Source organism: Balaenoptera acutorostrata, chromosome 13, assembly GCF_949987535.1.
Source record: "Balaenoptera acutorostrata chromosome 13, mBalAcu1.1, whole genome shotgun sequence".
In the NCBI taxonomy this organism is placed as follows: Eukaryota; Metazoa; Chordata; class Mammalia; order Artiodactyla; family Balaenopteridae; genus Balaenoptera; species Balaenoptera acutorostrata.
The window spans coordinates 61535066-61551459 of record NC_080076.1 but is presented as its reverse complement, the minus strand read 5'-3'; the positions used below and the strand labels follow the sequence as shown (position 1 = coordinate 61551459).

General features: G+C 41.4%; 1 protein-coding gene across 1 annotated transcript in view; it reads right to left on the bottom strand.

Annotated features, from left to right (window-relative positions):
• The window catches only part of PTPRM (protein tyrosine phosphatase receptor type M), a 763379-nt gene that overhangs the window by 421268 nt on the left and 325717 nt on the right, over positions 1-16394 (bottom strand). The window contains exons 6-7 of the mRNA XM_057526667.1: positions 11202-11376; positions 2201-2494 (exon numbers count right to left, since the gene is read on the bottom strand). Of these exons, the coding sequence (XP_057382650.1) occupies positions 2201-2494; positions 11202-11376 (469 nt within the window). The remainder of the gene's footprint in view (positions 1-2200; positions 2495-11201; positions 11377-16394) is intronic.

The following is a 16394-nucleotide window of genomic DNA, read 5'->3' as shown; positions in this document are numbered from 1 at the left end:
GCAGATTTTCTCAAAAGTCTCAGTTCAACAAAGGGTGAAACTGTATTTCTTCCGACAGTAAAAGGCTCATTCAACTTCTCTTTCCTCACCCACCCAGCATCTCCCCCTCTCATTTCTAGCTTTGACCCTCTCACCTAACATATTTCTATTTCCTAAGATTGACTTGTTCGACCACAGCTTTTTCAAAAATGCTCAATCCCCGTGCAGGACAGGTGTGCAACAGTGTCCACGGCAGGTTACAAATGGTAAGAGGAAAAAGCCTGCTTTCTCATCAGGCTTCCTTGCTTAAGTGAGATTAAACCTCTAAGGCACAGGGCTGGCATGCAAATATCCATTCAGGATTGGTTTTAATGTTTTAGAAAAGGACTGCCATTCTACTATGAAAGTTTCTACATTTACACATCATGCAGCTGTAACAAAAAGACTTCTTGAAAACAGAGCTGCATGCCTTATATTTAGGGGAAATGTAGATAATAATCATGTTGATACCTGAAATGTACAGGCACAAAACCAGGAGAAAAGACAAAAGAACAGAACTGAAAACAATAGGTAGGTGGGGTTGTCAGTGACTAGAATGACAGATTGGATCCTTTCTCCAGCCTAGACAATGGGATTCTAACCTTCTTTTGGAGAGAAAGGAAGACGATCTAGCACCATGTCCCCAAACAGGATTCCTCAAAATAACGCTGAAGTGAAAGAACACAAACTTATTGCTCACAGAGCATGCGTGGAGGACCACAGGGGTTTCTATTTCCCCGCCCCTAGTAAGGGTGTCACAGTATTGGCCCCAGAGACTTCAGGAGGCAGTTATAAAATAAATAACAGATTTGAAAGCAATTCTTATAGTGTAAAGTGATAGATACAGTGTTACACAGCTATTGTTTGCATTACGACAGATGATAAATTATTTCAAAAAAGGCAGGGAAATTTTATTCAGTTAAAGAGAGAGAGGAGGTGACATGGTGTAGAGAAGTGAGGAAGAGAAAGTGTTGTCAAACTCCTTTCTCCTCAGACCGCCCATGGCGGCTGTGGGAATCACCACAGTTCTTAGACCAGAGGCTCTGCGCTGAGCGTGATATGACCGTGGGGGCGTGGGACTTGGGAAACAGACCTGGGTGGACAAGGCAGGCCCAACAGCACATACCCGAAGAAGAGAAAGGGTCCTGTTCCCTCTTCTAACAAAAATAGTTTTACAAAAATAACTTTTTTCCATGAGCTTTGGGCTTTTCGAAACCATACATGCCAAATTATGAAGAAAGAATGAAGCAGTTACCATTGTTAAGGCTTAATCATTTCTCCTACCAGACAGGGTTAGACTGCGCTCTGAGTACTTTAAAAACTTAAGAGGAAACGAAACCTACTGATAAGTGTCCTCTTAAATAATGCCACCCGAAGAATCAATTATCTCCATAAAAATTTCTGGAGAAATTTTTCAGCCCTCAATTCAGCCCTCAATTCAGTGCAAGAATCTGCATTTAAAGGATGAAAGAACACTTCAGTATCCCAACCTGTTATTTCTCTCTACTTCCGACCCGAGAGCAGCCAGACAGAAACAGCACTCGAACCTGTAACAGGCTCTTTCTTTAGGGTCTGATTTTTATAAGACTCTGCATTTCTCTCTCCATCAACCCACAGAGCGGGCTCTGCACAGTCAATTAGAACTTTATCATCTAAGAATTTAAAGCCGGCGTGCAGTCCACAAATCACCCTGGCTTATTTTACAAATGGGTCCCATGTCATCGGCAAGCAGCACCTCCATTCAATATCCGTCCATAAAAACACAGCTTTAAAGCTATCGCTAAGATGGAATCTAGCCTTCCAAAGGCCCTCGAGGCTACAAGCACATCAATGGGGAACATAAAAACAAAGGGACCCAGATGAGAGGCGTTGACCTATGAGCAGACATCATTAAAGCAAACAGTTTCTGTCAACTTTGGGATGATTCCCGTATGAATTAGGTGATACTCCTAGGAAGGTGTAAATTAAGAACGGGGGAAAAGGGGGCGGAGGCCTCCTGAGAGATATGAAGCCTTGAGGTTTGAAGTCCACAGGCTACTGGGTTGCTGTCCACAGGTGAAGGGACCTTTTGTACCCAGACAGGGTCCCAGCAGAGCTGAGGGAAGCGTGAGCCACCTGCACGGAGGTTGCAGGTCAAAACCCAGAAGACAATGACAAACGGTCCCAGCATCCCCGGACTCACCTGCACACTTGGTTCTGGTTCTGAGAGCGGGCCCAGGAGAACCAGTGCCGCCCTCCCCTGGCCGGGTGAGAAGCACGCTGATCTCATACTCTGTGTCTGGGTCGAGATGCCCGATCTTGTAGCTCGTGGAGTCCACTGGCTGCCGGTCGCTCCAGCTCCCGCTGGCGGTGCAGTATTCCACCTCCCGGGCCACGATGGGCCCATCGCCATTGATGGAGTTGGCGTTGAGCTGGATCCACAGGTAGGTGGCCCCCACGGAGGCCAGCTGAGGGGGGGCGATGGGGACAGGGGGCTCTGAAAGGCAAACCGGAGGCCATCCTTCAGACACTTGAGAAGAGCTAAATGCACGTCAATTACTAAAACAGGGAAGACATTAACATTTCAGCAATGAACTGATGAGAATGGTTTTGCTCAGGTTAATACGAAAAAGCATACTGAGGGAGGTTTGCATAGTGTTCACATCTGTGAAATAAGCCATCTTTAAAACCTAAGCCTGCTCAGGTAGGTACATCCCCAGTTTGTTTTAGGATGCAATTCATTTTTCTCGAACAGCTACACAGGCACCAAAGGATTTTTTTGCACTAAAAGTAACTTGTGAAAACTCTCTCAAGTGGTAGTAATTAAGCTCTAGAAGTCTCTCCATTGTCAAGAGTAAAAAAAACAAAAAAAACAAAAAAAAACCCCGAGTGTCTTCAAAATCACCCAAGGTATTAGTTATATCATTAAATTCAGTCTCCTTATATTTGTATTCCAAAGATATCATCACTTGAAAAACACAGATGAAATTATAGTTTATCTCATCATAAATGCACTTCCAGGATGACTCGTTTCCCCCCAAAAGCCATCCCAATGGACTCGTTCTGCTCCAGGAGCAGTGAGCACTTGGGGTGATAAAGTCCAGCACCGCCACTGTTCAGGGATCTTGCAGTAATGAGTCTTATTAAAGCAGTGAATAGAAAGAAAAGCTCTAAAGCAAAGCACAAGTCATGCCCAGCTTGATAAAACTCTAAGCAATAAATGGCAAACACTCTTTACAACCCAGGAAGGTCTCTCTCATTGTTGAAAACCAGAGACTGACTTTTTCTGGATCTTTGTCTGATGCAGGAGAGAGAGGCAATCTTGTTTTCAACAGTGTATCAGGTGCCGGCTGAATGGCCCCCCAGGCACCAAATAAAGGCGTTCCATGTGCCAGTGTCACTGTGAGTGGCACCACACATGACATTAGGGAAGGACATAACTGTATGAAATAATGTATTTCTATTTCATGAATCTCCATCAGAGAAAATGTTAAGTCCTAGTGATTTTTTTCAAGGATGTTTCTGCAGGTGGTTTGGGCCTTTTGGTGTGGGTTTTTAGCTCCTCATTTAGCTCACACAAATGCATGTAAAATAAAGCCTGCTATTCTTTTACTGGCATATGCACCTGTCTGCTCCATAGCAGACATAACCCGTTGCTCCCTGTCATGTTTCCTGCTGCTGGGGACCTCACGACAGCTGGTCCCATCTGAGGTTGGCCCCTACGATGATACCAGGTAGATCCCTAGACCAACAAGAAACCAGCAACACAAGTTCCTTTTGTTGGGTTGGGGCATCTTTGTTCTTCTTGAACGTATTCAAGGTGTGGTAAGTCATACTGACTTTTAAAATAGCTGGGGAAATCTCATGAGACTGAGTCTAAATAAGACACTTAAAAGATGAATTTTATTTGGGGGACCATAAATTTAGTGCAAATTTACTAAAATATTGTTCCTATTATTTACAAACTACAACTTTGTGCTAGCTCTTCATTTCTTTAGATAGTTTTGATTCAACTCATAGTGATTTAACATCAATTTATATCATTAGGAGATTCCTTGAACCAAGACATGAAATGGGCCTTTCACAGTATATCCTAAGACATTTACATAGGCAGGCTGAAAGAGCAGTTAATTACTTTGAAGCTGCAAATGCTAGCAAGGGTTCCTGAGCTGCCATTCAAAATATAACTCGGGGCAAAGCCACAAAGGTTAGTGAGCACACAATTCATTTAGGACGTTGTTATTGGTATCCTAAAATAGATAGGACTTTAATGCTTATTTGTCCCGAGACTATTTTCTCTATTAGTTCCCCATTAAGAAGAGTACCAAATATGTTAAATCAAATGAAAGATTCAACTAGAATTTGGAAATCACTGAGACAGCCATTCAAAAGGACTTTGGGGTTGCTGAAAGAATCTGTACAAGAATAAGAATAAATTTTTAAAAAAATTTTATTTATTTATTTTATACACCAGGTTCTTATTAGTTATCCACCTTATACATATTGGTGTATATATGTCCATCCCAATCTCCCAGTTCATCCCACCACCACCACCTCCACCCCTGCCACTTTCCCCCCTTGGTGTCCATACATTTGCTCTCTACATCTGTGTCTCTATTTCTGCCCTGCAAACCAGTTCATCTGTACCATTTTTCTAGGTTCCACATATATGCGTTAATATACGATATTTGTTTTTCTCTCTGACTTACTTCACTCTGTATGACAGGCTCTAGTTCCACTCACGTCTCTACAAATGACCCAATTTTGTTCCTTTTTATGGCTGAGTAATATTCCATTGTATATATGTGCCACATCTTCTTTATCCATTCATCTGTCGATGGGCATTTAGGTTGCTTCCATGTCCTGGCTATTGTAAACAGTGCTGCAATGAACACTGTGGTACATGACTCTTTTTGAATTATGGTTTTCTCAGGGGATTTGAATTATGGTTTTCTAGTGGGATTGCTGGGTCATATGGTAATTCTATTTTTAGTTTTTTAAGGAACCTCCATACTGTTCTCCATAGTGGCTGAACCAATTTACATTCCCACCAACAGTGGAAGAGGGTTCCCTTTTCTCCACACCCTCTCCAGCATTTGTTGTTTGTAGATTTTCTGATGATGCCCATTCTAACTGGTGTGAGGTGATATACCTCATTGTAGTTTTGACTTGCATTTCTCTAATAATCAGTGATGTTGAGCAGCTTTTCATGTGCTTCTTGGCCATCTGTAAGTCTTCTTTGGAGAAATGTCTATTTAGGTCTTCTGCCCATTTTTGGATTGGGTTGTTTGTTTTTTTAATATTGAGCTGCATGAGCTGTTTATATATTTTGGAGATTAATCCTTTGTCAGTTGCTTCATTTGCAAATATTTTCTCCCATTCTGAGGGTTGTCTTTTCACCTTGTTTGTAGTTTCCTTTGCTGTGCAAAAGCTTTCAAGTTTCATTAGGTCCCATTTGTTTATTTTTGTTTTTATTTCCATTACTCTAGGAAGTGCATCAAAAAAGACCTTGCTGTGATTTATGTCAAAAAGTGTTCTTCCTATGTTTTCCTCTAAGAGTTTTAGAGTGTCTGGCCTTACATTTAGGTCTTTAATCCATTTTGAGTTTATTTTTGTGTATGGTGTTAGGGCGTGTTCTAATTTCATTCTTTTACATGTAGCTGTCCAGTTTTCCCAGCACCACTTATTGAAGAGGCTGTCTTTTCTCCAGTGTATACTCTTGCCTCCTTTATCAAAGATAACGTGACCATAAGTGCATGGGCGTATCTCTGGGCATCCTATCCTGTTCCATTGATCTATATTTCTGTTTTTGTGCCAGTACCACACTGTCTGGATTACTGTAACTTGTTACTTATAATAACTTGGTTATTTAGTAACGTATTGTTTATCCTCCATGTGTTTGTGTTTTTTACGTTTTTTTCCCCGTAATTGGTTTCTAATCTCATAGCATTGTGGTCAGAAAAGATGCTTGATATGATTTCAATTTTCTTAAATTTACCAAGGCTTGATTTGCGACCCAAGATGTGATCTATCCTGGAGAATGTTCCGTGCACACTTGAGAAGAAAGTGTAATCTGCTGGTTTCGAATGGAATATTTAATTAAATATCAATTAAATCTATATGGTCTATTGCATCATTTAAAGCTTGTGTTTCCTTATTAATTTTCTATTTGGATGATCTGTCCATTGGTATAAGTGAGGTGTTAAAATCCCCCACTATTATTGCATTACTGTCGATTTCCTCTTTTATAGCTGTTGGCAGTTGCCTTATGTATTGAGGTGTTCCTATGTTGGGTGCATATATATTTATAATTGTTATATCTTCTTCTTGGATTGACCCCTTGATCATTATATAGTGTCCTTCCTTGTCTCTTGTAACATTCTTTATTTTAAAGTCTATTTTATCTGATATAAGTATTGTTACTCCAGCTTTCTTTTGATTTCCATTTGCACGGAATATCTTTTTCCATCCCCTCACTGTCAGTCTGTATGGGTCCCTAGGTCTGAAGTGGGTCTCTTGTAGACAGCATATATATGGGTCTTGTTTTTGTATCCATTCAGTGAGCCTGTGTCATTTGGCTGGAGCATTTAATCCATTCACGTTTAAGGTAATTATCGGTATGTATGTTCCTATTACCGTGTTCTTAATTGTTTTGGGTTTGTTTTTGTAGGTCCTTTTCTTCTCTTGTGTTTCCCACTTAGAGAAGTTCCTTTAGCATTTGTTGTAGAGCTGGTTTGGTGATGCTGAACTCTCTTAGCTTTTGCTTCTCTGTAAAGCTTTTGATTTCTCCATCGAATCTGAATGAGATCCTTTCTGGGTAGAGTAATCTTCATTGTAGTTTCTTCCCTTTCATCACTTTAAATATGTCCTGCCACTCCCTTCTGGCTTGTAGAGTTTCTGCTGAGAAATCAGCCGTTAACCTTATGGGAGTTCCCTTTTATGTTATTTGTCGTTTTTCCCTTGCTGCTTTCAATAATTTTTCTTTGTCTTTAATTTTTGCCAATTTGATTATTATGTGTCTCGGCATGTTTCTCCTTGGGTTTATCCTGTATGGGACTCTCTGCGCTCCCTGGACTTGGGTGGCTATTTCCTTTCCCATGTTAGGGAAGTTTCCAACTATAATCTCTTCAGATATTTTCTCTGGTCCTTTCTCTCTCTCTTCTCCTTCTGGGACCCCTATAACGTGAATGTTGTTGCGTTTAATGTTGTCCCAGAGGTCTCCTAGGCTGTCTTCATTTCTTTTCATTCTTTTTTCTTTACCTTGTTCCACAGCAGTGAATTCCACCATTTTGTCTTCCAGGTCACTTATCTGTTCTTCTGCCTCAGTTATTCTGCTATTGATTCCTTCTAGTGTATTCTTCATTTCAGTTACTGTATTGTTCATCTCTGTTTGTTTGTTCTTTAATTCTTCTAGGTCTTTGTTAAACATTTCTTGCATCTTCTCGATCTTCGCCTCCATTCTTTTTCCGAGCTCCTGGAGCATCTTCACTATCATTGTTCTGAATTCTTTTTTTGGAAGGCTGCCTATCTCCACTTCAATTAGTTGTTTCTCTGGGGTTTTATCTTGTTCCTTCATCTGGTACATAGCCTTTTCATCTTGTCTATCTTTCTGTGAATGTGGTTTTTGTTCCACAGGCTGAAGGATTGTAGTTCTTTTTGCTTCTGCTGTCTGCCCTCTGGTGGATGAGGCTATCTAAGAGGCTTGTGCAAGTTTCCAGATGGGAGGGACTGGTGGCGAGTAGTGTTGGCTTTTGCTCTGGTGGGCAGAGCTCAGTAAAACTTTAATCCCCTTGTCTGCTGATGGGTGGGGCTGGGTTCCCTCCCTGTTGGTTGTTTGGCCTGAGGCAACACAACACTGGAGCCTACCTGGGCTCTTTGGTGGGGCTAATGGTAGACTCTGGGAGGGTCTCACGCCAAGGAGTACTTCCCAGAACTTCTGCTGCCAGCGTCCTTGTCCTCATGGTGAGACACAGCCACCCCCTGCCTCTGCAGGAGACCCTCCAACACTAGCAGGTAGGTCTGGTTCAGTCTCCCCTGGGGTCACTGCTCCTTCCCCTGGGTCCCGATGTGAACACTACTTTGTGTGTGCCCTCCAAGAGTGGAGTCTCTGTTTCTCCCAGTCCTGTCAAAGTCCTGCAATCAAATCCCGCTAGCCTGCAAAGTCTGATTCTCTAGGAATTCCTCCTCCCATTGCCAGACCCCCAGGTTCGGAAGCCTGACGTGGGGCTCAGAACCTTCAATCCAGTGGGTGGACTTCTGTGGTATAAGTGTTCTCCAGTTTGTGAATCACCCACCCAGCAGTTATGGGATTTGATTTTATTGTGATTGCGCCCCTCCTACCATCTCAGTGTGGCTTCTCCTTTGTTTTTGGATGTAGGGTATCTTTTTTGGTGAGTTCCAGTGTCTTCCTTTCGATGATTGTTCAGCAGTTAGTTGTGATTCAGGTGCTCTTGCATGAGGGAGTGAGAGCACGTCCTTCTACTCTGCCATCTTGAACCAATCTCAATATTTAAATTTTGAATAAATGTTCTCAAAGGGAAAGAAGAGAGGAACTCAATCTATACTAAGTGATAAAAAGCAATTTAAAATATTTAATCCAAGTGAAAGGGCATGATAAAAATAATTCTAAATGAAGCCAGCAAAGAAAGAATTTATATACCTATAGATACATATCATATACATATTTCTAATTGATACACATATATGAATTCCTAATATATGTCTCCTATAATTAAATATGATATTGGCATATATGCATATATACATGAATTGTGGAGATTACATGAAACATTTTTATGTCTTTGATTACCAAAAGCAGTGGTAGACATAAAACAGACAAGAATTATAGTTTAAAATGACCTGGGCTTCATTTGCGGGCCAGCACCAAATCAGGGAATGACCTTAAGAAAGTTATAAACTCTTTGGACTTTAGTTTTTCCCATTTTGAAAAAATTAGCACTCTAAACACATGCATATAAAAAGTGTTCAATCACACAGGTGGCCTAAACATGCCATTATATATTTTAAAGTAATTGTGTCAACGCAATGCTTTATTTAATTAGTAGAATCCAGTATGTTATTTTATTTTGAAAAATCAAATACGTGCAAAATATGGCTATAAAAATTATAAATGGAGGAAAAGTCAAACTCCAGATTTGAGCCATATCTGCAAGCCAACTGTCACCAGCTGTGGCAGGGTGCAGAGATGCAAAGGGTGCCCGGACATTTTATCACCATGACCCAAGATCCCTCCACGCTGTCGTAAGGCAGGAAAACGTGCGGCAGAAACGTGAGTAAGGACCCACTCAGCCTCTGTGCTTATGTGTGTTGCGGCAGACTAGAAATTTCTGACTTGCTTATAACTCCCAACAAATTAACTTTCCCACAGAGGCAATTTTTAAAGAGGTTACTAGATTTCTATCATACTGATTACAAAGCACCACGCCTCACCAGGCACGGGCACAGTGAAGCACTGTAGCAACCAGAAATCAGAAAACAGAACAGACACAAAGAACGGGACCAAGATGAAAATTAAGTAACAGTGATGACAGTAAAGAACTCAGCCGTGGCAACAGCGAGGCGGCCGCTCTGCTGGATTTGTTGGGATTTGGTGCCCATTTTCCACAAGGAAACCCCTCGCTTCCCCGAGAGCCTTCTGCAGGGGAGGGTGTGCACATCTATGCAGAGTTTTAGTTTTCTTACAGGTGAAACCTAAACTCGGAAACTGGCCAGACGGGCTACAGTTTCACTACAAACCCCAAATCACAGGGCTCTGGTGTGGCAAATTAGACCACGTGAGCAGATATTGCAGGGTGTGCTTCCTGGCTTCCTTCCACAGAACATTAGCCACTGCTGCAGATAAACAGTGTTGGGGGGCAGGCTTCCCCCCAAGCCAGGCGTGACTAACGTTGGCAGGGCTGATTTCACAGAAGAAGCCATCTGCCCGGATCACCTATAGATTTTATGGCAGAGGCTCTGGTCCCAGAGATTCTGATTGAACACGGGTGTGTAGTGGTGGTAGAGAATAGGTGGGCAGGTATTTGTATCTGTATTTTGTTTTATTTGGAAAGGTGGTTCAGCCATGCATTCTCAGCTGAGGACCACTGATGGACTAGAACGGAGAACAAGAGCCACCCCATGCCCCATCACGGCCTGAACAGGTGCCGGCTGCCTACTAGGTCTCCTGTTCTAAGTGCCATTCACATACCTTTTGCATCCGGTCCTCCTGATGGCCCTTTAGGGTCGGTCACATTATTATGTCTATTTTAAACATGAGGAAACAGAAGCACCGAGAGGGTAAGCCATAGGACCACGCCCACACAGCTAGCTCTGGGGTTTGAACCCTGCAGTCTGTAAAACTGCCGACATAGAGAAATTTGCTGACAAAAGGAATAGTCCATCCAAAAGAGACCAATTTTATGCTCCCCATTTAATAAATGCAGGGGAGAACATGTAAAAAGCAGGTATCATTCTCTTCCCCTAGGAGAAAGCAGCAATGGCTTGCTATAAGGTATAAAAATGCCTCATGGTATATCTAAAAGTCCAAATTCTGTCTGGGACCAAAAACTGCCTTACCAGTTTAATACTATAAACTCCTAAGTCCATGCACACACAAAAAAACATCAAACCAGCCAAAGGAAATGTATCCCCCCCCCTTTTTTTTACTCATCTCCCACCTTCCTGAATATAATGACTCAATTTTTCAGTCATGCAAAATACAGTAATAGAACCTAAGAGCAACATTATGAATGTTAACCCACTACTGTCTATGTGGCTTGTATGATATGACGGCACATTTTTATACTGACACTGCTTCATTTTATTAACCACCCTGCTATCATAAACACCCTGGCTGGGGAATATTTGCATTTTAAGTGATTTTCTATCAGTAAAAAACTTTTATTCCTTAAAAAAAAATTTATAGGGTTGTAATCTCTGTACAGACTTGGCAGAAGAACTTGCCCAGAGCACATTCATTGCTTTGTATGCAACTGAACCAACACAAATAAAATACATTTTTCAAAACTATTGCTCATGTGCAAAATTTGTACTTAAAATGTAATCCATCCGTACAGCCTGTCACCAAACTACTGTTCAGAAACAGACAAGGATAAGTCTGAGCTTTCAACAAATCATGAACTCACAACCATCCCACATGTCTCTTTTAATAGACTATTTGGAGGTATAAAAATAACATTAAATACCTTTAACTACCAATTCTGCATAGTTGGATAGGCCAACTCCTCCATCGGTTCGAATCATGCAGCGGTATTTTCCAGCATCTCGTTTGGTTGTATTCACGACATTAAACGATGCTATGAATCGCCGGGAACTAGTCACCTTTATTTCCTTTAGGGGAGCGTCCCGTACATCAATGCCCTGTAAATGTGGGGATGGGGAGAGCAGAGAGAAACAATATCAGCTGTCATACGGAACCAGGAAGACATCTGAAGGCACAGAATGGATGTTACTGATGCTACCTCCTTACAGATCTTGGTTCCACGGTTTATTACCCATGGCAGTTGTTCCAGGAAAACCGGTGCCCAGAAACTGAAATTCTGCCTCGATCAACACTTTCAGGATTTGAGGGATGCAAAATTAAGTGTGCATAAATGTCTTTGGTTTTGCCCCTTTAATATGTTCATTATGTTATTCTGCCTCAACAGGAGGAGAGGAAAAAGCACATGGAAAAATTCTTCATTTTGCTCCCAAACTATCAACATTTAGTCTTTTTGTAATACTTAATCATTTTTTTTTAATACTTGGCTAGGAAACAAAATTAATTCACACACTACCCTATGACTGACCTCATTTTATACATGAACTGATAAACAACTTATCAAGAACTACATTAAAAATGTAAGTAGGTATTAGCATAAGTTCTGAAGGACTAGTCTCAGCTTTAGAATTTTCTTCCTGGAGCTACCAAAACCAAGCAGAAGTAGGTGTTTAATATTACCTGACACTGAAATGCTAGGAGAGAAGTTCCTTTACACATCCCACAGCCCAGGACCACACAAAGCAGGTTCCAACACTGGAACAGTGTTGTCTTACACTATCCCGGAGACATTAATTAAGTCCTTAGTTACGTACACTTGGAAATCCATTCTATGCTTCCCACAGTTTAAAGCCTCAAGAAAGACTACAGATTTCAGTCCTATATTTTTTTTTCTTACAATTATCAGGAAAGAGGCTATCTTTAACACGTTATTTGCAAGTATTAAGGAGAAAACAATGGGCAAAGATCTTAAGGCAAATGCACGACACCAAGCATTATGTCCGATTATTCACCCAGCAACCATGCTGGGTGCCATCCACGTGCTGTCACTGTGTTAGGACACTAGGCTCACAACAGTGGACAACAGAAAAGTGGCCTCAGTGTTCACAGTAGTGCTTCAGTTGCTGGGAAATATAGGCTTGAAATGATCACCAATGATGGCCAGGGCAGGTGGCTGGCAGAAATCACAATGAGGCTGTCTTTAGATACGGTGCCGTTTTGAGGAAGTGACACTGGAGCTGAGATCTGAAGGGTAAGTAGGAGCTGCCAGGCAAAGGGGAGGGTGGAAGAAAAGGAGCACCCCGGTCAGAGGAGAGAGAACAGGAGGCCCGGGATGGTTAGAAAGAGCCGAAAGCTTTGGAGGACATCAAGGCGGCCAGTGGAACTGGGGAGGTGGGCACGCACCTGTGCATTCAGGGACTCGCAGACCGTATGAAAATGTTTTGTGTTTATCGGTATGAACACGCCAGGCTACCAATAATAAAACTCACCTGTAGAACTCAGTGATTTATATTATGCAAAGCCTTTTAGAAGCTTTTGCTGTGATATTTTCTTTGTCAGTATGTCCTAACGGACATGAGTTTGGGAGTAGACGGACCAGGGTGCCAAACCTAACGTCAGAGTGATTTATGCTCCTGGGGCCCCCCTTTCCTCATCTGTAAGGGGACAATACAACTCTCAGGGCAGTTGTGAGAATTTAAAGATATACATGCGCAAGGACACTTGCCTAATGACCGGGACCACAAGTCCCTGCCCGGATTCTGGACCAGCTGAGGGATGAGTTCAAGAAGAAAGGCGGACAGGCGGTCAAACACCTCGTTTAGTACCTGTGGACCTGGCCCTGCAGAATACGCAGAACATGGCCGACGTGCGGGAAACCATGGGCTTGCTAGAACTGAAGCACGGAATCAGACTCACCCACCCAGCCACGGGCCGCACTGCAAAACCACACACACCCCCGCCCGCCATGTGAGGTGCTGCTGGCAAACTCGCAGGGTGGAGGAAGGGCTGCTGTGGGGAGTGAGCTCCCGAAGGAGGGGCTGGGCCGGGCGTGCTCCCGCTTCCTGTCCAGCAGCCGCGTGCACAGAGACAAAGCATCCCGGTGCTGCACCAGTACAGTTCCTGCCACAGTGAAGGAAACGTCGGGGACGCGGAAGAACAGTTCCCACCATCTTTCGTACTAGCTGTCAAAACAGCCTTGTTAATAGCTTAAAGAGTCATAGATCTGAATGTGACATTAAATATACACTTTATATATCCTATGTGAGTCTTTTTTATTACTAAATCCTCTCAATTTGGTCTGACAAAGGGCACTGAGAAGTTAAACAAAAAGCAAAACATCAATCCAGCATTATTAATTGATACAACAGGAGAAAGTATTTCTCTCTGTATTTCATACATTGTCTCCCATCCTCTCCCCCAAATAAATATAATAAATAATTAAATTCTACCACTAGGAGTAACCTCAGACCTACTCTATAAAATTAAGTTTGTCTTTTCCAGACTGAAAAAAAAATCTAATCTCGTTTTGAAAAAGAAAAAAAAAAAGAGCCCTGAAGAAAGGCATACTTCACATTTATAATTATTTGTTTTGTTTATTAACAATGACAAAAACAAAAGGGCTATCTACTTATTTATTTACTTACTTGTGGCATGAATCCTGTATGAATATACTTCTATAGTTGCCTTGTAATATTTGTCCTAATGAAATAAGCCTGTCTCAAAAGAATGTTTATTCAAAAGAATTTTTAAGTATGCCCTTATGGATCCCTCACAAGTATTCAAGGCTGTACTGAGGGCAGTCAAGTTTAAGAAAACTTCTGTGTTGGATTCATATATATGTTGAGAGGAGCTTTACTTCATAGCTGTTGACTTCATGCCACAAATTTATCCTTTAAAATAAACAGCTTCAAACTAACAGCTTTACAGAACTCCAATGAGTCACATGAACTCTCAGGAATGGGACTTTTTTTTAAGCACATGTATTTAATCACACAGAAAGTTAGATTCGGCTTCTTCAAGAGAAACAGTATATAGAAAGGAGAAAACAAGTGCTAGCTAGCAATCACTTTAGCTTAGAATCCATATGCCATCATAAATCTTGCTTCAATCTGCAGGTATTTTCTATTACATCACTCACATGTACGTGGGTCCAAGCATTCATTCAACCCAAACTTAGTTAACATCTTTTATGAGGCAGGCACTCTACACATACAGGGAGCATGGGGTTAAGAGAACCAGCCCTTACCTAACTGAATCCACAGTCTGGTTAGAAAAACAGACAGGTAAGGCACTAATTACACTACAGAGCAAGGAACTTCCTGACACAGTAAACCCAGGAAAAAGAGCCTCACCAGAGAGGGGGGTGAGAGTTGGCTTTCTAGAAAGCAAGACTTGAGGCCAGAACTGGGGATGCACAGGACTTTCTCGAGCCATGAAGGAGGAAAAATGGAGCCAGTAAGTGAGAAGAGCTCTGTAAAAGTCAATAGCCAAGACAGCTAAACTGTGGGGCGGTAGATTTATTCTATTCCGCTACAACACAAAGTGCTCCTGGAATGGCAGGTGATTAGGCTGGAATGGTAGAGCCCATACCCAGGAATAGGACCTGCGAAGGGTTACAGTTTATCCTGATGCCAGGAACACAAGGATTTTTGGCAAAAGGGTGACATGAGCACATCTGTGGGTACAGTAATGGCCCAAAGCAAGGAGTGTGGGAGCCCAACTGATGTCAAGGAAACTGGCTGTATTTTCTGCAAAAATCATAGTAACACATGACAAAAGGAGGGATGAGAGACAGGAAGGGAGGATTCTAAAGCTATTTAGGAAATATAATCTATAAAAGTGGGTTACCATATGATCCAGCAATCCCACTCCTGGGCATATACCTGGAGAAGACCAAAATTTGAAAAGATACATGCTCCCCAATGATCATAGCAGCATTATATACAATAGCCAGGACATGGAAGCAACCTAAATGTCCATCGACAGACGAATGGATAAAGAAGATGTGGTACATATATACAATGGAATACTACTCAGCCATAAAAAAAGAATGAAATAATGCCATTTGCGGCAACATGGCTGGACCTAGAGATTATCATACTAAGTGAAGCAAGTCAGACAGAGAAAGACAAATATCATATGATATCACTCATATGTGGAATCTAAAAAACAATACAAATGAACTTATTTATAAAACAGAAACAGACTCACAGACATAGAAAACAAACTTATGGTTACTAAAGGGGAAAGGTGGGGGGGAGGGATAAATTAGGAGGTTGGGATTAATATACACACACTACTATATATAAAATAGATAATCAACAAGGACCTACTTATAGCACAGGGAACTCTACTCAATACTCTGTAAAAACCTATACGGGAAAAGAATCTGAAAAAGAATGGATATATATATGTATGTATAACTGAATCACTTTGCTGTACACCTGAAACTAACACAACATTGTAAATCAACTATACCCCAATATAAAATAAAAATTAAATAAAAAAGAAAGAAATTTTTAAAAAGGGGGTTACACTGCAGTACCATCTTTCTCTTCTAGTAGATTATAAGTTCCTCAAGGTCATGAAACAGATGTATTCATTTTGTGGACATGGGTGCACAGGGAATAGAGCTCAATTAATATTTGCTGACTCTAGGAATCATAGTCTCGGTGGAAAAAAGTTCCATAGGTAGGAAAGAAATGTGAGATTGTTACATTAACAGACTTATACCTGATCCTTACAACTGGACAGCGAATCGTTATTTACAAGGGAGACCAACAGGGAAAAATAAAAGGATATTTTAGAGGATCTGTGTGCCCCTCGGTCAGCAACACTGCCCAGTCATTGTAATCGTAGTAGGCAAAATAGCGGCCCCCAAAGATGTCTACTCCCTGGTCACCAGAACCTGGGAGTTTGAAGATGAGATTAAAATAAGGATCTATGGTATAAATGGAGGTATTTTGTAAAATAACCTTGAAACTGTAATTTGACATGTGTTTGGTCAGGTTGTGTCACATTTAATTTGTTTTTTTTTCTATTTTTTTTTCATTTGAAAACTAAGTTAGCAATAATTAATTCAATAATTACCACATTCTGCCATTAAATGATATATTAG